Consider the following 25,567-nt stretch of genomic DNA (forward strand, 5'->3'; position numbering starts at 1 on the left):
TATCCCTGTGACCACGCTTATGTTCCTGGCTCTGTTTCCACATCCGATTCAGGTGCCTACCTGGATGTCTTCTGTATCAGGTCTGCTCACCATAGAGAGTTCCTGACAAGCCTCACATCTGGAACCTGCAGTCCATTCAAAGTGTCCCTTTAACCACTTTACCACCGGAGGATTTTCCTGCTTTACGTCCAGGCCACTTATTGCAACTTGGCACTGCGGGATTTTAACCCCTTCCGTACCGCGTCATGTAAAATGACGTCGGCACAAATCCTTTCTCGATCCGGGCCGACGTCATATGACGGCGCCCGGATCTCCCCGCTACTGCGCGCCCCCGGGGGCGCGCAGCGCGGCGATCGGGGGTGAGGCTCGTCCCTCGGACTGAGCCCAACCCCGATCAAGGTAAACAGCCAATGAAATTGGCTGTTTACCACGTGATCGGCTGTGTCAATCACAGCCGATCACATGAGCGGCTCCAGCGCGAGCCGCTCGTTCCTTCCTTAATGCGCGCCCCCGGGGGCGCGCAGCGTGGCGATCGGGGACGAGGCTCGTCCCTCGGACAGAGCCCATCCCCGATCTAGGTAAAGAGCCAATGAAATTGGCTCTTTACCACGTGACCGGCTGTGTCCAATCACAGCCGGTCACAAATGTCATCAGAGAACACGGTAACTAGCTGTCACCGTGTTCTCCTCCTCACACACTGATCCTGTGTGAGGAGGAGATTGTGGTAACAGCTAGTTACCAATCATAGTGCACCCCAACCACACTGATTGCCCCCCCCCCAATAAAGAGCACCTGTCACTAGCCCATCAAAGTACCCGAGTACCTGTCACCAGCCCATCAGGTACTCAGATGACAGGTACTCGGGTACTCTGATGGGCTGATGACAGGTACTCTGATGGGCTGGTGACAGGTACTCGGGTACTCTGATGATGGGTACTCGGGTACTCTGATGACAGGTACTCGGGTACTCTGATGACAGGTACTCTGATGGGCTGACGACAGGTACTCGGGTACTCTGATGATGGGAACTCGGGTACTCTGATGACAGGTACTCGGGTACTCTGATGACAGGTACTCTGATGGGCTGACGACAGGTACTCGGGTACTCTGATGACAGGTACTCGGGTACTCTGGTGACAGGTACTCTGATGGGCTGGTGACAGGTACTCGGGTACTCTGATGACAGGTACTCGGGTACTCTGATGACAAGTACTCGGGTACTCTGATGACAGGTACTCGGGTACTCTGATGACGGGTACTCGGGTACTCTGATGACAGGTACTCGGGTACTCTGATGACAGGTACTCGGGTACTCTGATGACAGGTACTCTGGTACTTTGAGTACCCGTCATCGGAGTACCCGAGTACCTGTCACCTACCCAACAGAGTACCCGAGTACCTTCCACCTGCTCATCAGAGTACCTGACACCTGAAGTACCCGAGTACTTGCCACCTGCTCATCATTACCCATCACTACTCATCAGTACTCATCAGTACCCATCAGTACCTATCACCTATTAGTATCAGTACTGATCATCCGTACCCATCAGTACAGTATCAGTATCACCTATCAGTATCAGTACTACTCATCAGTACCTATCACCTGCCTGTCACCTGCCCATAAGAGTACCCGAGTACCTGTCACCTGCCTATCGGAGTACTCGAGTACCTGCCACTTGCTCATCAGTACCAGAGTACCTGTCACCTGCCCAGCAAAGTACCCGAGTACCTGTCACCCTTCATACAGCCACCATGTCTAAGTCCAAAAAGGTTAACATACGTCGTCCGTTTAAACCTAAATACCGGTGTTATGGCAGCAGATAGCTGCTATAACCCTGGTATTTTTTTAAACGGTGGACGGTTGGCTTTCCGATAAGGGTGGTCCCAGCGGCAGATTCGCCGCGGGATCACCCTTCCGGGGTGGCGGAAGAGGTGCCCCCCCCCTCCCGCTGCATTCTGGTCCTTTTCCCCGCTTACCGGACCCGCCGGCAGCGGGGAAAACGATCCGGTCCCAGATCCTCACAGACAGGATGTCGAGTGAGGGCAAGCTTGCCCTCACTCGACTCTATGGTCTTGGAGGACCGGAGCTACGGCAAACGTCGTTGCCTAGCAACCAGTTTAAAGGTCCCTTTTTTTTTTTTTCATTTTATTTAATTTTTTTTTTATTTTTTTTTTTTATTTTTTCTATCTTTTAGTGTACTTGTGAGATCTGAGGACTTTTTGACCCCAGATCTCACAAAAAAGAGGTCCTGTCGTGCCTTTTTCTATTACAAGTAATGTTTACATTTCTTGCAATAGAAATAAAAATGATCAATTTTTTTTTTTAAAAAAAAACAGTGTAAAAATAAAAAATAATAAATAAAATAAATAGTAAAAAAAAAAAAAAAAAAAATTAAAGCGCCGTGTCCCCGCGAGCTCGCGCGCAGAAGCAAACGCATACGGAAACCCCGCCCACATATGTAAACAGTGTTCAAACTACACATGTGAGGTATCGTCGCGATCGTTAGAGCAAGAGCAATAATGTGAGCCATAGACCTCCTCTGTAACTCTAAGATAGCAACCTGTAGAAATTTTTAAAATGTCGCCTATGGGGATTTTTAAGTACCAAAATTTGTCACCATTCTGTGAACGTGCGCAATTTTGAAGCATGACATGTTGGGTATCTATTTACTCGGCGTAACATTATCTTTCACATTATGGAAAACAATTGGGCTAACTTTACTGGTTTCCTATTTTTTAATTAAAAAAAGTGATTTTTTTCCCAAAAAATTGCGTTTGGAAGACCGCTGCGCAAATACGGTGTGATAAAAAATATTGCAATAATCTCCATTTTATTCTCTAGGGTCTCTGCTAAAAAAAATATATAATGTTTTGGGGTTCTAAGTAGTTTTCTAGCAAAAACAACTGATTTTAGCTTGTAAACACCAAATGTCAAAAATAGGCCTAGGCAAGTGGCTAGGATGCATGATGATGCTCCTTGGATGTTTAGGCCCCTCTATATGGCTAGGCTGTGAAAAAGTCTCACACATGTGGTATTGCCATACTCAGGAGGAGTGGCAGAATGTATTTTGGGGTGTCATTTTTGCTATGTACATGCTATGTGTTAGGAATATTCTATAAATTTACAACTTTGTGTAAAAAAAAAAGTTTTTATTTTTTTCCCACATTTTCACAAAACTTGTGGAAAAAAAATGACATGTTCAAAGGACCCATAATGCCTCATAGAATATACGTTGGAGTGTTTGCTTTCCAAAATGGGGTAATTTTGTGGACTTTTCCATTGTATTGTTGCTCTAGGGCCTTGAAAAGTGTGATAGGTAGTAAGAAAGTTTTATGTGTATTTATGCTCCTAAAACGCCTTATGGTGCTACTTGGACGTGGAGTCTCTTTTTGTGGCCAGGCTGTGTAAAAGTCTCACACATGTGGTATCACCATACTCAGAAGGAGTAGCAGAATGAATTTTGGGGTGTCATTTTTGCTGTGTACATGCTATGTGTTAGAAATAGCTTATAAATTGACAACGTTTTGGGAAAAAAAAAGAAAAAAAAATGTTTTCTTCATTTTCCCAAGAATTGTGGGAAAAAATTATAACTTCAAAAAACTCACCATGCCTCTTACTAAATACCTTGGACTGTCTACTTTACAAAAAGGGGTCATTTGGGGGGTATTTGTACTGTCCTGACATTTCAGGGCCTCAAGAAAGGAGATAGGCCATCAGTACATCTGGTGTGATCAATTTTCAGTAATTGGTACCATAGCTTCTAGACTCAATAACTTTCACACAGACTAAATAATATACACTAATTTGGGTTAATTTTACCAGAGATATGTAGCAGTATAAATTTTGGCCCAAATGTATGAAGAAAAATTAATTTTTTGCAAAATTTTATAATAGAAACTAAAAAAAGTTTTTTTTGCAAAATTTTTGCTCTTTTTTTGCTTATATCACGAAAAAAAAAAAACCCCAGTTGTGATCAAATACCACCAAAAGAAAGCTCTATTTGTGTGAAAAAAATGATAAAAATTTTGTTTGGTTACAGTGTAGCATGACTGAGCAATTGTCATTCAAAGTGTGAGAGTGCTGAAAGCTGAAAATTGGTCTGGGCAGGAAGGGGGTCTAACTGCTCTGTATGGAAGCGGTTAACTGACAATTGCGCGGTCATGCAACCCTGTACCAAAACAAAATTTACGCCCTTTTTTTTCCCACAAACAGAGCTTCCTTTTGGTGGTATTTGATCACCTCTGCGTTTTTCATTTTTTGCGATATTAATAAAAAAAGAGCGAATATTTTGCGAAAAAATTGACATTTTCTACTTTGACGGTTAAAAAAATATCCAATATATTCAATTTTTGTCATATATTTAGGGCAAAATGTATTTAGCTACATGTCTTTGACAAAAGAATTCTCAATGAACGTATTTTTAACTGCTTTAAGACCAGAAGATTTTACCCCATTCCTGACCAGGCCATATTTTGGGATTCGGCACTGCGTTACTTTAACGTAAAATTGTGCAGTCGTGTGACGCTGTACCCAAATTAAATGTATTTCCTTTTTTTTCCCACAAATAGAGCTTTCTTTTGGGGGTACTTGATCACCTGTGGAATTTTTAATTTTTGAAAAAAGAGCAACACTTTAAAAAAAAAAAAAACAATATTTTTTACATTCTGATATACAGTATAACATTCCCAAAAAAAAAATTAAAAATCTAAATTTTTTAACATTTTAGGCCAATTTGTTTTGATTTTTGGTAAAAAAAAATCACAATAAGCGTATTTTGATTGGTTTGCGCAAACGTTATTGCGTTTACTAAGTACAGATTTGTCATTTTTATTGTTTACTTTTTTACTAGTAATGGCGGCGATCTGCGATTTTTTGCGGGACTGCGACATTGCAGCGGACAGATCAGACCCCTACCTGACATTTTTGACACTTTTGGGGGTACCAGTGACATTACTACAGTAATCAGTGCTATAAATATGCAATGTTACTGTAATAATGACACTGGCAGGGAAGGGGTTAACTTTATTGGTGCTCAGGGGGTTAAATGTATGCCTCATGCTTACTGACGTGTGTGGGGGGAGGGGATTGTGTGACACAGACACAGATCGCAGGTTCAACTATGCTGAATCCTGTAATCTGTCACTGTCTGTCACATAGGAGATCCGCCCACTTTGTTTACACAAGCGGGCAGATTTCCTCACTCGATCCCTGACGATCGGGGAAGAGCGGCGGTGATCACCGCCACTCCTCCCCTGGCCCGACTCCCGCTGTGTCTGAATACAGCGGGAGCGAGTCTACGGCGGCGCGCGTTGCCGAGAGGGGGCGTTGTCCAGCGACGTAGGTCTGCATCGCTGGACTATAACGAGCCTCTTTGCCACAGTACCCTCAATGTGAGCGGTCGGCAAGTGGTTAACTTCGGCTGGATCTCCATGCACAGTTACTGTTCCTGACCTGATGTTCTGCCAGCCTGTCTCCTGGGACTGCATCACCTGCTGCAAGCACTCCAATCAACACCTGCCTGCACTTGTGCTCCTCCTGTCCCTCTGTATCCTCTGTTCCATCGTCAGTGGGGCCTGGGCTGGAGATACAAGTAGTGAAAGGACCCTGGAAGTGTAGAGGGGGTGCCAGCGGTTGGGCCCTGAAGAGTCAAGAGTGCAGTGTTAGGAGTTGCAGCAGCACAAGCAATTACAAGGAGCTACCTCAGTCAGTGAAGAGCTGGTAGGAGTCATACACAGGACTTTTGAGCTAGACAGAGTGTCAAGAGTCAAGGATTATTACAGTCCTGGATCTTCTGAGTTAACCAAGGAGTTAAACTCAAAATTTCAGCACTTTCAGCAGAACAGTATTTCAAGTGTCAGGAAGCATTGGTCGGCATTCAGCTGGCGTCAGGACAGCGCTAACAGGCATCTTTTCTACAAAGTGTCCCATTTAAACCTAGTTGAGCAAGAGGAGTATCCCACTAATTTCCTTCTCCCACCCCATTATAAAATAAACAAAACAAACCAAAGATGTCGGAATGGTCATTGTCTCAATTCTCACAATTGGGTTTTCAACTTTGATGTGTTGGAAGTGTTACCGGTAACAATGGCAGACCCACATCAGGCCCAATGCCTGGAAATATTGCTACATATACAATCAGTCTGAGCAAACTACAGCCCAGCCAAAAACTAAAATTAGGCTAGTAGCCCCTGTTTGGGACAAGGGGGCTACACAAATGACATGATCCACTTCTGACACAATCAATTTATTCATAAACAGCATTGAGGACGGGATCAGGAGTTCTATATCAGTTTTTGCAGATGACACAAAATTGGGCAGGGCAATAACTGCACAGCATGAAGCAGATATCCTACAGAATGACCTGGACAAAATAACGGAGTGGGCAACGACATGGCAAATGAGGTTTAACGTGGAGAAGTGTAAGGTTTTGCACTTGGGGACTAAAAACATAAAAGCACAATACACATTAGGGGGGAACCCTTGGGGGAATCAAAAATGGAGAAAGATCTGGGAGTCTTGGTTGATGATAGACTAGGCAATAGCATGCAATGTCAAGCGGCAGCTGCCAAAGCCGGCAGAATATTAGCATGCATAAAGAAAGGGATGTATTACAGAGATAAAACTATAATCCTTCCACTTTATAAAACTCTGGTCCGACCGCATCTGGAGTATTCTGTCCAGTTCTGGTCGCCAGTCCTCAGGAGGGATGTGTTGGAGCTGGAGAGAGTTCAGAGAAGGGCAACTAATCTAATTAGGGGATTGGAGGACCTTGATTATGAAGGGCGTCTGCAATCGCTCGATTTTTTCTCCCTGGAGAAGAGACGCCTGAGGGGGGACATGATAGCAATTTATAAATATCTCAATGGGGATCTCAACTTAGAAAAAAAGCTGTTCAGTCGAAGGGATTGCATGAGGACTCGGGGGCATACAATGCGATTAGAGGAGAAGCATTTTAACCTCAGGCAACGTGGGGGGTTCTTTACTGTTAGGGCTACAAGATTGTGGAATTCTCTACCACAAGAGGTGGTTTCTGCGGGAAGTATGGTGGCTTTCAAAAGACTCTTAGACTTACATCTCAAGGATCAGAACATTCGGGGGTATGAGAGATGATTACAGTCACACACACCTACACAGGGGGAACTGGATGGACTATTGTCTTTATTCAACCTCACCTACTATGTAACTATCAGGAAAAATGCCCTAAAATATGCCATGTAGACAACGCTGGAGTACATGTAAACAGAAGGGGCTTTAAAGAAGCTTCAGATGATCAGCAGCAATAAGATGGACCAAAGGATGAGAAAAAAGTGAAAATAATGTATGAAGAATTGACAATTATTTATAATATGCAGTGCACAGAGCAAAAGGGTCTACATTAGAATGTAATGGCGTAGGACAGATGTAGCATCACCTAGGTGTTGTCATGGAGGAGTGGAAGAGGACTCCAGTGGCAACCTGTGAAGTTCTGGTGAACTCCATGCCCAAGAGGGTTAAGGCAGTGCTGGAAAATAATGGTGGCCACACAAAATATTGACACTTTGGGCCCAATTTGGATATTGTCACTTAGGGGTGTACTCACTTATGTTGCCAGCGGTTTAGACATTAATGGCTGTGTGTTGAGTTATTTTGAGGGGACAGTAAATTTACACTGTTATACAAGCTGTACACTCACTACTTTACATTGTAGCAAAGTGTCATTTCTTCAGTGTTGTCACATGAAAAGTTAGAATAAAATATTTACAGAAATGTGAGGGGTGTACACACTTTTGTGAGATACTATATATATATATATATATATATATATATATATATATATATATATATATATATATATATATATATATATATATATATTTTTTTTTTTTTTCTTTTACTTAAACTCATCTTTCTCATTTAAATTTGTTAATGAAAGTTGTAATTTATAATTCAGTATCAGAAGAGAAAAAATGTCCACCAGTAGAATTTTAACTCTTTATAGATAGTACTTCTTCCTCCTTGTGGCCATCGCAGGAAGTACCATAAATATAATATGATGGATGAACATACAGTGCAGCTGAAATCAGAAGCTGGAAAGTACATTGATATTTTCTATTCTCTTTACAGAAAGTGTTGAAACCCGTCTTTATCAGTTGCCGATGCTGAGGTCCAGGATTTTTGAGGTCTCCTTGGATTGGACAGGAGATGTGTCAGAAGAAGGCGTTGGTAGGGATCTTCTCCAGAGACCATGTCAGCTGCTATAAATGGCTGATTGATTTCCTCTTAGACTCATCCCTGGTGAGCGATGTCCACTTTGCCTACATAACAAATGATTCCTGGAACTTCCAAAAGGAAATTCACCAATGTACATTTGGTATTCTCTACCACACCAAGAACAGAGGAAGAATTAATGTCACCGATGTGAAAGATTCTCTGTACGATGAAGAACTGAGTTCTCTATCAAAGATCTTGGGTGAGAGATCTAAACTTTCTTTTAAACTTTTTTTGTGGTGATCTGAGGTATAAACTAGTCAAAACTTCCTTCTTTATTGTGGTGACCACAGGGATGCCCAAAGCCCTTCCTTGACCAGGGCCAACTAGATTTCCTTTTCCACCATACATAATTATGATGTAGCACCTTTCTAGAGTAGAGTACGCTGCTAGGTAAATTGGGTTGAATTATTAGGGCTGCTCAGTGTCTCACAGATTGCTTCCCCCTTTTTTCTAGAGAATTCTGGAATCATAGTGGGGAAAGCAGGGCACCCAGCCTGAATATTTATGGGACTTAACCGTTTGCCAACCGCCGCAAGTACATATACTGCGGCGGTCAGCCCCGTGCAGGCAAAGTGACGTATGGGTACGTCACTCGCCTGCGAGCCAATAGGGGGCGAGCGCGCGCCCCCACTCGTTCACTGTGATCCCCGCGCACGTGACCGGCGGACCCGATGTCCGCCGGTCACTCGCGATCATGCGGTACAGAGGGAGAAAGGCAGGAGGCTGATGTAAACAAAGCCGCCTGTCATTCTGCCTTGTGTAAGTGCAGAGATCATACGGTCCTGCTATGTAGGATCATATATCTCTGTAGTTACACAAACAGCCACATCCCATAACAGTTAGAAGCATGTCCCTAGGGACACATTTAACCCCTGCATCTCCAATAAAGTTAACCCCTTCCCTGCCAGTGTCATTTTTACATTAACAGTGCATATGTATAGCACTGATTACTGTTGTAATGTCACTGGTACCCCCAAAAGTGTCAAAAATGTCAGTCAAGGCTTCAATCTGTCCGCAGCAATGTCGCACTCCCACACAAAAAAAATCACAGATCGCCGCCATTACTCGTTAAAAAAAAAAACAGTAAAAATGACATAAATTTTCCCTTAGGTAGTAAACGCAATAACTTTTGCACAAACCAATCAAAATACGCCTATTGCGAATTTTTTTTTACCAAAAGTATGTAGCAGAAAACAAATTGGCCTAAAATGTTAAAAAATTTTGATTTTTACATTTTTTGGGGGGAATTTCATATAAAAAAAAATGTGAAAAATATTGTTATTTTTGCAAAATTGTCGTTTTTTTTTTGTTTATAGCGCAAAAAGTAAAAATCGCACAGGTGATCAAATACCACCAAAAGAAAGCTCTGTTTGTGGGAAAAAAGCACGTCAAATTTGTTTGGGTACAGCGTCGCAACGACCGCGCAATTGTCCGTTAAAGTCATGCAGTGCCGAATCGCAAAATAGCGCCTGGTCAGGAAGGGGGTAAAATCTTCCGGGGCTTAAGTGGTTAAATCAATCCCTGGGGGAGCTCAAATTGTGTCAAGAGAGGCAAGAGAGTCTGAGGCCTGAGCAGGAGGGTGCAGAGTTCTTGGGTCAAGTCTTATTAGAAGTGACCACTGTGCAGGTGGGCTCAGCCCCTGAGGCTGATTACTACAAGAAGCTATTAGGAAGACACTGAGGTCCCAGCTAGGCTTAGCAGGGGGGGGGGGGGGGGGGGGTATTTACAAGCTTCTCAAGTTGGATCTGGAGAATCTTACTGTAGGAAGACAGGAGAAAGTTGGTGGGAAAGATTCCAGCTGTCCTATTGTCCTATGGTGGTGTGAGTTTACATCTTAAGCACTAGGAAGAGCCTGGTGGATGTCAGCAGGAGACAACAGATAATCCTGCGGCTATGTGAGTAAGTGACCCCAGTGCTGGAGGAAAAGTGAATGTGTGTAGCTTTTAAGTCTGAAAGGAGTACCGGTCACAAACAGAATAAAGATCCCGTGGGACATTCCTTTTATTACTGTAAAGCTGGGGAATCCTCAAGTTATTCATTTCTACAGTTTATTGGGGTATCCCATGCTCCTTCTCCCTATCCAAATTCATTGTCCCAATAAAAAACCCAAAAATAAATCCTAGACTGTTCTTTGGAGCCACTAGAAGAGTGCAGAAAATGCTGTGTACCTGGCTATGGGTGCTCTAAGTAGGGAAATAGGACCAATTTCAGCAGCGGCTCCTATGGGGTGCTCTACAATTCAATCTGCATTAGGCTATTTGTATGTTTAACAAAAAACATTTTTGTATTTAACCACTTTTGCCCCCCGGAAGAATTTGCCCCCTTCCTGACCAGGCCCTATTTTGCGATTCGGCACTGCGTGACTTTAACGGACTATTGCACGATCGTGCGACGCTGTACCCAAATGAAATTGACATCCTTTTTTTCCCACAAACAGCTTTCTTTTGGTGGTATTTGATCACCTGTGCGATTTTTTTTTTTTTTTGCGCTATAAACAAAAAAACAGCGACAATTTTGAAAAAAAAAAAACAATATTTTTCGCATTCTTTTATATGGAATTCTCAAAAAATAAAAAAAAATCTCAAATCAAAATGTTTTAACATTTTAGGCCAATTTGTTTTCTGCTACATATTTTTGGTAAAAAAAAATCGCAATAAGCGTATTTTGATTGGTTTGTGCAAAAGTTATCGCGTCTACAAACTACAGGACAGATTTATGTCATTTTTGTTGTTTTTTTTTTTACTAGTAATGGCGGCGATCTGCAATTTTTAGCGGGACTGCGACATTGCGGCCGACAGATCGGACCCCTAACTGACATTTTTGACACTTTTGGGGGTACCAGTGACATTACTACAGTAATCAGTGCTAAAAATATGCACAGTTACTGTACTAATGATACTGGCAGGGAAGGGGTTAATACTGTTGGTGATCAAGAGGTTAAATGTAAGCCTAGGGGAGTGATTCTAACTGTGGGGGCGGGGCTTGTGAAATGATCACAGAGACCTGTAATCCTATATAGAAGGATCACATGGTCATTGCAGGGAGAAGGACGGACGGCTGTGTTTACATCAGCCGACCATCCTTCTCCCTCAGCAGGAAGAAATCGCCGGTGTCAGGCATCAATCAGAGCCGCCTGACACACGGGGCGGCTTCCCCATGAACGAGCTGGGGGTGGGAGCGCACCGCCAGCGGCAGGCATTCGCCCCCCCTCGCGGCTCTTAGGCGAGCGCCATACATGTACCGCGATTTGCCTGTAGGTGCCAGCCTGCCGCAGTATATCTGCGGCGGCTGGTGGGGAACCGGTTAATTTGGCTAAGAACAGTGTGGCACAATCAGGGCTGCTGCCTGGGCCCCCTTCACCCTGCTGCCTGGGCCCCCTTGCTGGCCTGGGCTCCATACAGAAGGACTGGTGGTACCCTCTTATCTACAGCCCTGTAGATAAGAGGGTACCACCAGTCCTTCTGTATGGAGCCCAGGCCAGCAAGGGGGCCCAGGCAGCAGGGTGAATCAGATGTGGGCAGGAAGGGTGATTGGTGCGACAGGGAGGCAATTACCAGAACCGATCCCCTGTATGGCTCTCTGCAGCAGCTGAAAGCTAGCTTCTTCTACTCTCCCTCCTGTTGGCTTTCAGAGGGAGCCATTCAAAGGATCAGTTCAAGTAATTCCTGCCCCACAACACCGATCACCCTCGTTGTGCACCATGCATTTCCCCCCCCTTCCCAGCCCCCCCCCCCCCCCCCGTGTGCCCCTTTCACCCCCACAGTGCTGCTGTCTTCCTTCCTCTTCTTCCCACTGGCAGCTGCAAGCACACCACAGGATCCTTTAAGATTGGGAGTGGGGGATGGGTTTGGTAAATATATCATATTTACCAGCCCCTACCTCTACAGAATAAGTGATCGGTACCAATCACTCACTGTGTTCATTCATCAATGAAGTATTGGCTGTATGGGGCCCAGTGTCAGGTTGTCTGTATGGGGCCCAGTGTCAGGTTGTCTGTATGGGGCCCTGTGGTTTCTAACAGCAGCCCTGGCCACAGTTACCCACACATCATGGAGATGGGGAGTAACGTAGAGTATATAGTGTATAGACAACCAACATCTGCTGTACAGGTCTGTGAAATGTTATAATGCTAAATGAATGATCAATAGAAAATCATCTTCCTACAGGAAGAGAGAATGTGATTGTGGTGATTGACGACATGGAGGACGGCAGTGAAGTGGAGAAGAAGGCGATCCTGAAAAGTCAGCCCAGTATTGGGGAACTGGCCCACGATCTTGTCATTTTTGTAAAAGATGATAAGAAATTAGCAAAAGTAGCCGAATTTGGGAAAAAACTTCAAGAGCTGAGGAGCATCATCGAAGGTAACCAATTCATCTATGGCATGTTATTTTTTTTCTTCCTCAGAAAAGCTTACACTCTAATGTCCCCACCACACTCAAAAAAACACACCGACAAGCTATGGCCACATTTGTGTGTCATTAAATAAATCTACCAGAATGGTTCTGCTTTGTGGAAAGATGCAGGCCACCTACAAGGACGTCCATGTAAACCCTAACTGTCCAAGACCACCTCACCTATCTTCTGAAAAACCCGTATGCAAGTCAAGAAGCAACAGTTAGAACAGGACATGGAACAACTGACTGATTCAAAAGTCAGCCCAGTATCGAGACACTGGCCCCACGATCTTGTCATTTATGAAAAAAGATAAGATAGTAGCAAAAGTATCCGAATTTGGGAAAAACCATCAACAGCTCAGGAGCATCATCAAAGGTAACTGGTTCATCTATGGCACATTATTATTTTTTTTTCCTTCCTCCGAAAAGCTTACACTTTTATTTTACTCACCACACTCATAAAAACACACAGACAAGCTTTGGCCACATTTGTGTGCAATTTAATTAACCACTTAAGCCCCGGGAAGATTTTACCCCCTTCCTGACCAGGGGGTATTTTGGGATTCGGCACTGCGTGATTTTAACGGACAACTGCACGGTCGTGTGACGCTGTACCTAAATGAAATTGACAACCTTTTTTCCCCACAAACAGAGCTTTCTTTTGGTGGTATTTGATCACCTCTGTGATTTTTTGATCATGCGCTATAAACAAAAAAAAAATGTAAATTTTGCAAAAATAACAATATTTTTCACATTTTTTTATATGAAATCCCCCCCCCCCCAAAAAATGAGTGCCGCCCACAAGGGGAGGAGTCCAGTGATGTAGGTCTACGTCGCTGGACGGAATCGAGCCACTTTGCCGCAGTACAGTCCCAGTGACTGGTCGGCAAGTGGTTAATGTACCGATAACCACTAGAGAGGACATTCACTCATAAGAATATAAAATATTGTTGTTAGGATATCTAATGGAAAGTACGTCAAATTTTAAAGTTGTATCAAAAGTGGTTTTCCTGTGACCTTCGGGGCCATGTTACTCAATCCTGGGTGAGAACCCACAAGTGAGAGGATTGTTATGCAGGGAAACGCAGTGCAAGTGTAATACTAAGCTATTTCTATGTGTCCCTTCTTCGGCTGAATGCTCTCCTTTGCTGGGGACCGACTTTCTGCAGTGTCTCTGTCAGTGAGGGGACACCTCACTTATTTAGCCTGGAAGGGAGCCACACATGGAAGTAGGTGATCTTTTTCTATGCTGTCTGCTGCAACCGGATGGTAGTGTGACCAGGGTCTTGCTATCAGGGCCTTACTATCAGGGCCTTACTATCAGGGCCATACTATCAGGGCCATACTATCAGGGCCATACTATCAGGGCCTTACTATCAGGGCCTTACTATCAGGGCCTTACTATCAGGGCCTTACTATCAGGGCCTTACTATCAGGGACCCTACTATCAGGGCCTTACTATCAGGGCCTTACTATCAGGGCCATACTATCAGGGTCGTACTATCAGGACCTTACTATCAGGGCCATACTATCAGGGTCGTACTATCAGGGACCCTACTATCAGGGCCTTACTATCAGGGCCTTACTATCAGGGCCATACTATCAGGGCCATACTATCAGGGTCTTGCTATCAGGGTCTTGCTATCAGGGACCTTACTATCAGGGCCATACTATCAGGGCCTTACTATCAGGGCCTTACTATCAGGGCCTTACTATCAGGGTCTTACTATCAGGGTCTTACTATCAGGGCCATACTATCAGGGTCGTACTATCAGGACCTTACTATCAGGACCTTATTATCAGGACCTTACTATAAGGGACCTTGCTATCAGGGCCTTACTATCAGGGCCTTACTATCAGGGCCTTACTATCAGGGACCTTACTATCAGGGACCTTACTATCAGGGCCTTACTATCAGGGCCTTACTATCAGGGACCTTACTATCAGGGTCTTACTATCAGGGTTTTACTATTAGGGCCTTACTATCAGGGCCTTACTATCAGGGACCTTACTATCAGGGACCTTACTATAAGGGCCTTACTATCAGGGTCTTACTATCAGGGTCTTACTATCAGGGCCATACTATCAGGGTCTTACTATCAGGACCATACTATCAGGGTCTTACTGGGTCTTACTATCAGGGTCTTACTATCAAGGTCTTACTATTAGGGCCTTACTAGGTCCTACTATCAGGTCTTACTATCAGGGCCCTACTTAGTCTTACTATCAGGGCCTTACTATGGGTCCCAGCATAGCACTATGGACTGATTGATTCACCAGTTCCACTCACTATGGATAGGAAAATGTACAAATTATGAAAGACAAAAATAATTGAAGGTCGTTGAGTTCTCTTTACTGATTTCCTCTCATTTTCCCTTTTGCAGATCATAACAGAAGACTGTGGGTAAGTCACATTAACGAGTGATGACTTTTATCTGTGACATCATCAGGATTTTTGACACCCTATGCAAAACCTCATATTGCCACCTGGCTCTGCCCCTGACCAGAGTTACATGGTTTGATTCAACCCACTAACTGCTACAGCTTGTTCTTTTGAAAAACAACAGACTTACTAGCAGGATCACCAGGTGAAAATAAAATAAGAAAAAACAAAAACAAAATGAATACAGCCACCCATTGAGAGAGAGAGAGAGAGAAAGAGAGAGAGCAGGGCAGGGAGAGAGAGGGGGAGAGAGGGGGCAGGGAGGGGGAGAAAGAGAGAGAGGGGGGAGTCAGGGAGAGAGAGGGGATGAGAGAAAGAGAGAGAGTGAGAGAGATAGGGGTCAGAGAGAGAGAGGGGACAGGGAGAGAAAGAAAGACAGAGAGGTCAGGGAGAGAGAGGGAGAGAGGGGGTCAGGGAGAGAGAGGGGTCAGGGAGGGAAAGAGAGAGAGAGAGGTGGGGGGTCAGGGAGAGAGAGAGGGAGGGGTCAGGGAGAGAGAGTGAGAGAAAGAGAGGGGAGTTGAGGGAGAGAGAGGGGGGTCAGGGAGAGAGAGAGAGGGTGGTTCAGGGAGAGAGAGAGAGAGGGGGGGGTCAAGGAGAGAGAGAGAGGGGGATCAAGGAGAGAGAGAGAGGGGGAGTCAGGGAGAGAGAGAGAGGGGGGGGTCAAGGAAAGAGAGAGACAGAGAGGTCAGGGAGAGAGGAGAGAGAGGGGGGTCAGGGAGAGAGAAGGGTCAGAGAGAGAGGGGTCAGGGAGGGAAAGAGAGATGGGGTCAGGGAGAGAGAGAGGGAGGTGTCAGGGAGAGAGAGTGAGAGAGAGAGGGGGTTTGAGGGAGAGAGAGAGGGGAATCAGGGAGACAGAGTGAGAGAGAGGGGGGTTGAGGGAGAGAGAGAGAGGGGGGTCAGGGAGAGAGAGGGTGGGTCAGGAAGAGAGAGAGAGGGGGGTCAAGGAGAGAGAGGGGGGTCAAGGAGAGAGAGAGGGGGGGTCAGGGAGAGAGAGAGGGGGGAGCAGGGTCTGGTCAGTCAAAGTGCTCACTCACTTGGAATGGTCCCGGGTACTCACTCACACGGGAGGGGCTGGAGAAGGGATGTGTGTGAAGCTGTGGGCATCCTGGAGGTGGAGAGGACAGAACAGTGTGGGGAATGAATCTTCTCCACCTAGGACGCACAGAGCAGAGAACAGAGCGGCCATTGGAGTAGAGAGGGGGAGGAGAGAAGCAGGTTAATGGGTTTTGTAGTAGATGGGAACTAATTACTGCACCCCTCACTTTCTTCTCCTGCCGGGTTGTCACTTTCACTTGATGCTTCCCCACCTCCTCCCTCTCAGGTGCCATGGCTGCGCCCTAGATGGCAGTGCGACCTAGGCGACTGCATAGTTCACCTAGTGGTAGCGCCGCCCCTAGGACATCACAATGATGACTTGCTCACTATCAGTCTCGTCCAATACATGGTGACATGCAGTGCCTACTGACCTATTTCTGGCCATGTCTCCATTATTAATGTACAGCTCTGAACCGTGATAAAAATGTACAATCATTATTGCAATCCCAAGGAAGAGGTGGTGACTTCACATTATTGTGCGTCCGATGTGGGAAACAATGACCCCCCCAAATAACTTTGGGAAGTTTCCCTGTAACCTATATCTTGACATTGGGGTAGTTTCCTGTAACCCATAACCTGACATTGGGTTGGTATTCTCTAACTCATAATGTAGCATTGGGAAGAGTTTCTGTAACCCATAAGCTGATATTGGAGCATTTTCCTTTAACCTAACATTTGGGTGGTTTCCTATAATCCATAACCTGACATTTGGGTGGTTTCCTATAACTCAGGGCTCAAGCCAGGCCTTAAAACGGAGTTCCACCCAAAAGTAAAAGCTCCGCTTATCTGACTCCTCCCCCTCTCCAGTACCACATTTGGCACCTTTCGAGGGGAGCAGAAACCTGTTTTTGACCCAGGAGGTCCTACACCCAGGAGGCTGTGCCACAGTGTGATCACTCTGAAGTTCAGCCCCCCCCCCATACCCATTCACATAGGGAGGGGGTCCAGGATCTGGGGCGGCCCCCCTTGTTAAAGAGGGCTTCCAGATTCCATTGAGCCCCCTGCCCGCAGACCGGCCAGGGTTGTGGTGATGAGGCCCTTGTCCTCATCAACATGGGGGAAGGTGCTTTGGGGTGGGGGGTGCAGAGCCCCCCTGTCCCAAAGCACCAATACCCCCCCCACGTTGAGGGCATGTGGCTCGCTCCTCCCCTTTCCTGGCCTGCCGGGCTGCGTGCTCGGATAAGGGTCTGGTATGGATTTTGGGGGGGGACCCTGCGCCGTTTTTTCGGCATGGGACTACCCTCAAATTCCATACCAGACCCGAAGGGCTTGGTTTGGAACCTGGGGGGGACCCCCACGCCGTTTTTCCCCATTTTGGCGTGGAGTTCCCCCTCAAGATTCTCACAGCGCAAGTTGCGCCGCAAGTCGGATCTACCTGATCCGACTTGCGGTGCGACTTCCATTCAAATCAATAGGCTCCCATAGGGAACCATTGATTTTGAATGGAGGCAGAAAAAAAAGCTGCTAAAAGCGACGTGGCAAAACGTGCAATAACGCAAATGGAAAAAGCTACTGAAAGCACGTTTTTACAGCTGCTTTTTCCGGCGTCAGAACTAACTTTGACGCACGTTTTTTCTAATGCCCCGTGTGCATGGGGTCTTAACCTAACAATGGGGTGGTTTCCTGTAACCCATAGCCATGACTCCAAGTCAACCTAAGCCTCAATAGATGCTAGAAATGTGCACAAATATATATTTTTTGGTATTTATTGGGTATTATCTCTGCAGTACGTAAATACTAGGGATTGATCGATTATCGGCAAAGCCGATATATCGAGGGTCGATATGCACTTTCCCCGATATATCTAAATCGGCCCTTGAGGTTACCGATATTACCGATATTTCAGGAAAGTGCTTGTACCGGAGTGATGCCTGCAGATAGAGGCATCACCCCGGTACCGGCGTTCATAGATGACAGTTGGCTGTCTTGTAATGACAACCGATGCGGCTGAGAAGCGTTCCCCCGCCCCCCGCCACCTTCTGTGGCTCGCCCGGGTCTCCCGTCCCACCGGGAGACCCAGGCAACCATCCTGCACGGCTGCCGAAGAGAAGACCTGATGAAAGCCACATTCGGCTCTGATTGGGTCTCCATGTAAAAACCCGGAAGTGACGTCATGACATCACTTTCGGGTACTCAGCGCCAAATTCAAAAAAATGACAGCATTCAAAACAGCCAAACTCTGTGTTTTGAATGCTTTTAAGTGCAGAGGAGGGGTTTGGGGTCTTTTAGACCCCCAGATCCCTCCACAACAGTACCTGTCAAGAAAAATGTACGAAACTATCGGCTAATATCGGCCGATACCGATATTTGATGACCAAAATATCGGTATTGGCATAAAAAAAACAATATTGGTCGATCACTAGTTAATACCATGTTCTTTCGTCTTTTTCAGATCAGAGAATTCAAGAAATACCTATGGCCTATTCTGACTCTTCTCTTCATTGCTTTCGTTTTCCTGGTTATTGCGTTGGTGGTGCACCCATTCCTTCATCATCCCTACAAGAAATTGCAAATAAAGGGTGCAAAGAAACATGCCTGACAACACAGATGAACTCAGCTTCTTGCATTTGTCAAATAATCCTTCCTCTGGAACAGGCATGTCATACTTGCAGGCACTTTCTATTCCTAGACACATCATTGGTGCACTGAAGGTTGTGGGTAGGCAGGAGACATAGAGCCGCTGTGGCTCCAAGCAGAGAGAGACAGGAAAGTGGCATTTCCCAGGTGTTGGGTGGGCAGATAATGCGAACTGACTGCAACTCTAGAACAGCGATAGAGCAACCAATAATAAAGAAAAGAGAGAGGTGGTAGAGCTATATATATATAAAGAGAGAGGGAGAGAGAGAGGGAGAGGGAGAGAGAGAGGGAGAGAGAGAGAGAGAGAGAGAGAGAGAGAGAGAGAGAGATTATTTAATGGTGGTGGTTGACTAGGAACATGCTAGAGCAGCTGGAAGGCTGTCAGATGGTGGTGGACAACATGCTAGACATGAATAGGGATGATCAAACTTTTGAAAAGTTTGGTTCGACCAGAACACCCGAATTTCCCGAAAGTTCGTTTCGGATTCCAGAACCCCATTGAAATCAATGGGACCTGAACTTCGGAAATCAAAAAACACCATTTTGAAGCCCTAAAACCCAATAAATGCCCCTAAAAAGTGCCTAGGGTTCTGGGTCATGTCCCAGGAACTATTAATCACACAAAAAAAGGTCTTAAAAATTGCAGTTTTTGATAGAAAGCCAATTATTGAAAAAAATTATTGAAAAAAAAATGAGATTTCTTTGTATTTAGTGTCTGGGGGGTCTAAAAAGTGGACCTGTGAAGTTTCAGCTCTGTAGCATGTCCAGAACCAGAAAAAAAAAAAAAGATTATTTTTCTTAGAATTTCAGTAGCGCAGGGATGGTGTTACCCTCCTTTCACACCTGGGCCTTTTTGTTTCAGGGGTTTTTCAGGCGTTTTTTGAAGGTGTTTGGAGGCAGGCATGTCATCTGAACTTCTGTATAGGGGTATATATATGTATATGTATACCCCTAACCCAGAATATGCATAGTGGGGTCACCCTGACATGGCAGAGTGGGGTCACCCTAAACTACACTACGGTCACCCGGACATGGCAGAGTTCAGTCACCCTGGCATGGCAGAGTCAGGTCACCCTAAACTACACTACGGTCACCCTGACACTTAAAAGTATCCCTACAAAAACTAGATTTTTGAATCTAACTATAGTGGTATATAGTACCCTAACTACACTGCATATCCCTTTCCTCACACTAAAAGAACAGCTCCATACAGCAGAAGATAATTGCTTCCACTCTCTTCCACAGCCTCTGTATGACAGTGCTATAGGTTAGGCGGGGCTAAGTTATATACTGGGGGGCGTATTCACTCCTGATTGGCCTCTGGACCCCGTAGTGACTCCAATCACATTCCTAGCAGACTCCTGCCCCCTCAATTGGCTTTTACTGACGTTTCTGGGCCAATAACGGGCTTTTAAAGCCCATTTCCTGTTCCATTGCATTTTGAGCAGTTCTGGTGACCCAATTCCGAACTTTTACCGCAAAAAGTTTGGAATTCGGCCGAATTTCGAACACCAATGTTCGGGTCGAACCGATGGTCGGCCCGAACCGTTCGATCATCCCTAGACATGAACAGCAGTGAACCTGACGCAGACATATGAAGGTGTTGGGTAGCAGGTTACACTGCTCTGCAGCTCCCTAAACCTCTCTCTTTGGCTATCATTACCAATTTTATTTGTCCACTATTTATGTGATAATCCTATATCTATCAATGTTCAGCCCTCCAAGGTGTGGCACCATCTGTGGCTCATCCTTGGACTTAAGTTTGACATGCCTGCTTTAGATGAATCCATTGTCTCCATTAAAACATAAATATATGTTGAAGTTTAAAAAAAATGTTAAAAAATAAAATTGTTACAAATTACCCTCAGTGTGACAACCATCATCTTCATTCACTGGCCATCCTCCTACCACACTATACCGCCATCCACATATCATAATCAGCAATAATCCCTCAGCTGAGAGGAACTTTTATTGGGGGTCAGACTGCCGATCACAAACAGAAAAAGAGGAAGATCACGGGGACAATAGTTGCTACAATGTTTCATGTAAGTGCTGATGATCTCCTGGAGCATCTTTACAGCTACTTCCTGCCTACAACCACTCCAGCGGTGACTACATGACTTTTAGGGGGGGTTTAATGATGGTGACAACAGAGGAACATGCCTGTTTAATGTGTATGGAAATGGCCACCTAAATTCTCCATCAGAAGCTGGTGTGACAGGGTGACAACCATGGGCGTGCGCAGAACTTTTTTCAGGGGGGGGGGCATAATTTTAAGGTCACCCATGCTCCGCCCCTTTTCAACAATGTCATGAAGGGGAGGGGCTTAGTCATTATACTTATTTTGAGTATATTCCCTTAAAGCATGTTATATAGCACCAGAGGCGGCTCTAGGCTTTGTGAGGCCTAAGGCAAAACTTGGATATGAGGCCCCACTCACGCCCATAATGGGAAAAAAAGCGATAAAAATTAACTGCATAAATTGCATACATTAGGAGCCTTAACCTTTGTACTATGAATTCACAGTTTCTAGAATTTTCTCTAACCAATTCTTCTTTAATCAAAGATCATTAAACATCGGGTATGTATGTATATATGTCTGCTCTTACATCACAGCCCCCAGCATTTCCCTATAGGTCATGATTCCCTGAGTCCCTCCTTACATCAGAGTTCAGTGTCCCCCCTTACATAAGAGTTCTCCTTTAAATCAGATTCCCCCCAGCATCTCCTCCTTACATCAGAGTCCACAGAATTCCTCTTTACATTAGAGTCCCCCTCTTAAATCAAATTTCACAGAGCCCCCTTTACATCAGAGTCTCCAGAGTTTCCCCCTTACACTGTAAGAGGGAACTCTGAAGACTCTGATGTAAGAGGAGTTCTGGGAACCCTGATTTAGGGGGAATGTTGGGGACTCTGAAGTAAGGGGAGTTCTGGAAACCCCGATTTAAGGGGGAATGCTGGAGACTCTGATGTAAGGAGAGTTCTGGGAACCCTGATCTGAGGGGGAAAGCTGGGGACTCTGGTGTAAAAGGGAACTCTGTGGTCACCAAAGCTCCCCCTTGCATCCGAGTTTCCAGAGACCCCCTTACACTTCCCTTCCTCAGTCCGCCACAGTCTAGGGCACGACAAGTCCCACTGCAGAAGGCTGCCATACCTGAGTCCCCACAGAGGGCACTGTAAATTCCAGTATAGTGCACTGCCATTCCTCCCTGAGGAATGGAAGCCTGCTATGCTTGGACTTGTAGTGCTCTCTGTAGGGGACTGAGGAATTACTGCCTGCTATCCTAAGATTTGTAGTGCCCTCTGTGGGGACTAAGGCATGGCAGCCTGCTATTCTGGAACTTGTAGTGCCCTCCATGAGGGACTGAGGATTCCTCAGTCCTCCACATTCTAGGGCACTATAAGTCCCAGCATAGTGGGCTGTCATTCCTCAGTCCCTCAAAGCTGGGGGGAAAAACAACAGTTAAACATCTAAAGGACAACTCCAACCAAAACTACCAATAATGTACAGAGTCCATATGCTATATAATGTCAAAGCCCCGCTACCCCTCACCTTCCACCTCGGTCGCTGTCATTGTGTAGGGCAAAGGGCTCCAGCTCCACCATGTTTGGCTTTGATGTCAGATATGCAGGACTGGCTCAGATCCACTCTCTTCCCTGGCAACTGACTCTGGCATCACGGGGGGGCCTCTCCTCCTCCCCCAGCCACCCAGGGGCACTCTCCTTCTCCCCCAGCCACCCAGGGGCCCTCTCCTTCTTTCCTAGCCACCCAGTGGCCCCTCTCCTTTTCCTCCAGCCACCCAGGGGCCCCTCTCCTTCTCCTCCTCCAGCCACCCAGGGGCCCTATCCTTCTCCTCCTCCAGCCACCCAGGGGCCCTCTCCTTCTCCTCCTCCAGCCACCCAGGGACCCTCTCCTTCTCCTCCTCAAGCTGCACAGGGTCCCTCTCTTTCTCCTCCTTCAGCCACCCAGGGGCCCTCTCCTTCTCCTCCAGCCACCCAGGGGCCCTCTCCTTCTCCCCTAGCCACCAAGGGGCCCTCTCCTTTTCCCCTAGCCACCAAGGGGCCCTCTCCTTTTCCCCTAGCCACCAAGGGGCCCTCTCCTTTTCCCCCAGCCACTCAGGAGCCATCTTCTCCCCCAGCCACCCAGGGGCCCTCTCCTTCTTCCCCAGCCACTTAGGGGTCCTCTCATTTTCCACTAGCCACCAAGGGGCCCTCTCCTTCTCCCCCAGCCACCCAGGGGCCCTCTCCTTCTTCCCCAGCCACCTAGGGGTCCTCTCATTTTCCACTAGCCACCAAGGGGCCCTCTCCTTCTCCCCCAGCCACCCAGGGGCCCTCTCTTTCTCCCTCAGCCACCAATGGACCCTCTCCTTTTCCTCTAGCCACCAATGGACCCTCTCCTTTTCCCCTAGCCACCCAGGGGCCCTCTCCTTTTCCCCTAGCCACCCAGGGACCCTCTCCTTCTCTTCCAGCCACCCTCTCCTCCCCCAGCCACCCAGGGCCTTCTTCTTCTCCTCCTCCTCCACCAACCATTTTAGGACTCTTCCAACTTCCCTGGGGCTACTCACCCCCTTTGCGTAGTAGACACACCACAAATCTATGACCAGCCTGCAGAGTGACAAGTCGGGGCTCTCCTCCCAACAACTGATGATAGCAGAGTGAGCTGACCGGGCAGTCACTTCCTACTGATGCAGGTACACGCCCACCGATTCCTCCACATCTTAGGATTACATGATCAGATGGCCAATCCCCAGGCAGAGAAGGCGGTGTAAGTTTCAGCGGACAACAGACACCTGGCAGCCGCAGTGAAGGGACTGCAGCACACTGCTGCAACTTTTATATCCGAGGATTTAAACAATCTTTTACTTGGGAGATTTCCCTGACTGCGCCCTTCTAAATGTTGTTGCTCCGCCACTGGCTGTGAGGCCCCTGTAGGTGCGAGGCCTTAGGCGACCGCCTAATTAGCCTAATTAGAGAGCCGCCTATGTATAGCACAGTGCTTTGCTGTGTAATTTGGCCCCTTCTATCACCTAAAATACCTGGCTGATCCTGCCTGGCTATGTCCTCCCCTCTGTAAACTGACCACGGTACACCATGGCTGCTGAGCCCTGACACCGTGGTCAGTTTACGTGCCTCCATCATCCGCAGCTCTCCTGTCCTCCTCTGTCCTCTCTCCCCCCCTCTCTCCCTGCCTGCCTGCTCCTGTGTCAGTGCCCACCCCCCCCCCCCTCCTCTCCTGCTGCTGTAGTTTAATTTAAAGTTTCATATCCTGTCTACAGTCTGTTTAATAATCCTGTGTGCCCCTGTGTCTTTTTTTTATAAAAATAAGCCATTCTTTACAAGTATAGAGTGCCACTCTCTGCTCACGTGACCCGCCACTTCTCTCCTCCTCCCCTCCCAACTGACATCAGTGAGGAATCCTTGGCCCCGCCCGCTGCAGGCAGCTGTCAGCCGGAGAGAGGAGAGAGCCGACGGGTCATGTGAGCGGCGCTCGGCCCTCTGAAAACTGGTAAAGAACAGTCTTTTTTTTAAAACACAGACACACAGGCACACATGATTATTAAACAGGACGGTATAAAGTGGCTTAACAACCACTTAAAAGGGGAAGTTGAGATTCCATTTGCCCCCCCCCCCCTTTGCCCCTACCTGCGGATGCCCATGGTGACAACACAGACACATAATTGGGACACAAAGTTTTCTCAAATAAAACCAAATTAATTTCCAAGCTCAACTTACCGACCAGCCTGCGACCAACTGAATTGACCTTTCTAACAGTATGCATTAAAAACAGGGGTTTAGTCTGCACACATTTGCAAATACATGCGTAAGCTACAGACCCAGTCAAGGCACCCTGATATCCTGTAGTCCCTAACTCTAAATTCTAAGAGTCTTCACAGTGGGAGCACATGCATTCTAATGGATAGGCAGAGGGCAGGTGAGCCGGAAGGAGCCCACACCTCCTTGAAGATATAGGGGCACAATGAACCCCCAGCACATAGCACTATGGAAGCAAAGGTGTCAGTGTGTTGCCTGAGAAATATATCAACAATACAAACAAATTGCCACTGCCCACACCTCTGACTGGCCTTTGCAGCAAGGAGCACTGGAAGGGCAACGTATGTCAACAAAAAAACAAAGAAAATTTCCAAACTCAACTTACTGACCAGCCTGCGACCAACTGAACTGACCTGTCTAACAGAGCGCAGCGGCTGCATGCAGTGCAAATATCTCCTAAACCCTGCAGGTGTAGGAGATATTAATTGTAACTACAGGTAATCCTTATTATAGGCTTACCTGTAGTTAAAATTCACAAAAAGCGGTATACTACCGCTTTAAATGGATGAAGAGGAGCGTATGCGGATAGCCAATGGTTCAATAGCCAGTGCGAAGAGGAGCGGAGACAATGGACAGCCCTGTCTTGTTCCCCTGAAGATAGAGAATCCCGGAGAGACAATGTTATTGATTTGGATCTTAGCAACTGGGTCAGTGTATAAGAGTCGGATCCAGCAATTGCACAAATACTGATCAACCCACTGCACTGTAAAACGTGTTCAATACTGTGTGATTGTTTCATTTTACAGATTGATGATATTCTTGTCACATAAAATACCATTACATACGTTTGAAGCATTCGAATTCTGTTCACAATCAGGGTAATAATTTTAATTTCCATCAAACGATGTGGCATCCTTTCCATCCTAACACATTACCCAGTTCATACCAGTATATATCCTAACACATTACCCAGTCCACACCAGTATAGATCCTAACACATTACCAAGTCCATACCAGTATAGATCCTAACACATT

At 46.2% G+C, this 25,567-nt stretch overlaps 1 protein-coding gene across 1 annotated transcript in view; it reads left to right on the forward strand.

Annotated features, from left to right (window-relative positions):
• LOC309557617 (uncharacterized protein) overlaps positions 1-25,362 on the forward strand; it is a gene marked incomplete at its 3' end in the record, with an annotated part of 55,828 nt that extends 30,466 nt beyond the window's left edge. The window contains exons 3-6 of the mRNA XM_082260408.1: positions 8,151-8,450; positions 12,418-12,612; positions 15,030-15,049; positions 25,339-25,362. Coding sequence (XP_082116534.1) covers positions 8,151-8,450; positions 12,418-12,612; positions 15,030-15,049; positions 25,339-25,362 — 539 coding nt within the window. The remainder of the gene's footprint in view (positions 1-8,150; positions 8,451-12,417; positions 12,613-15,029; positions 15,050-25,338) is intronic.
• Positions 25,363-25,567: the final 205 nt, after the last annotated feature.

The sequence above is a fragment of the Pelophylax lessonae genome (assembly GCF_965119305.1).
Source record: "Pelophylax lessonae genome assembly, chromosome: 6".
Lineage (NCBI taxonomy): Eukaryota > Metazoa > Chordata > Amphibia > Anura > Ranidae > Pelophylax > Pelophylax lessonae.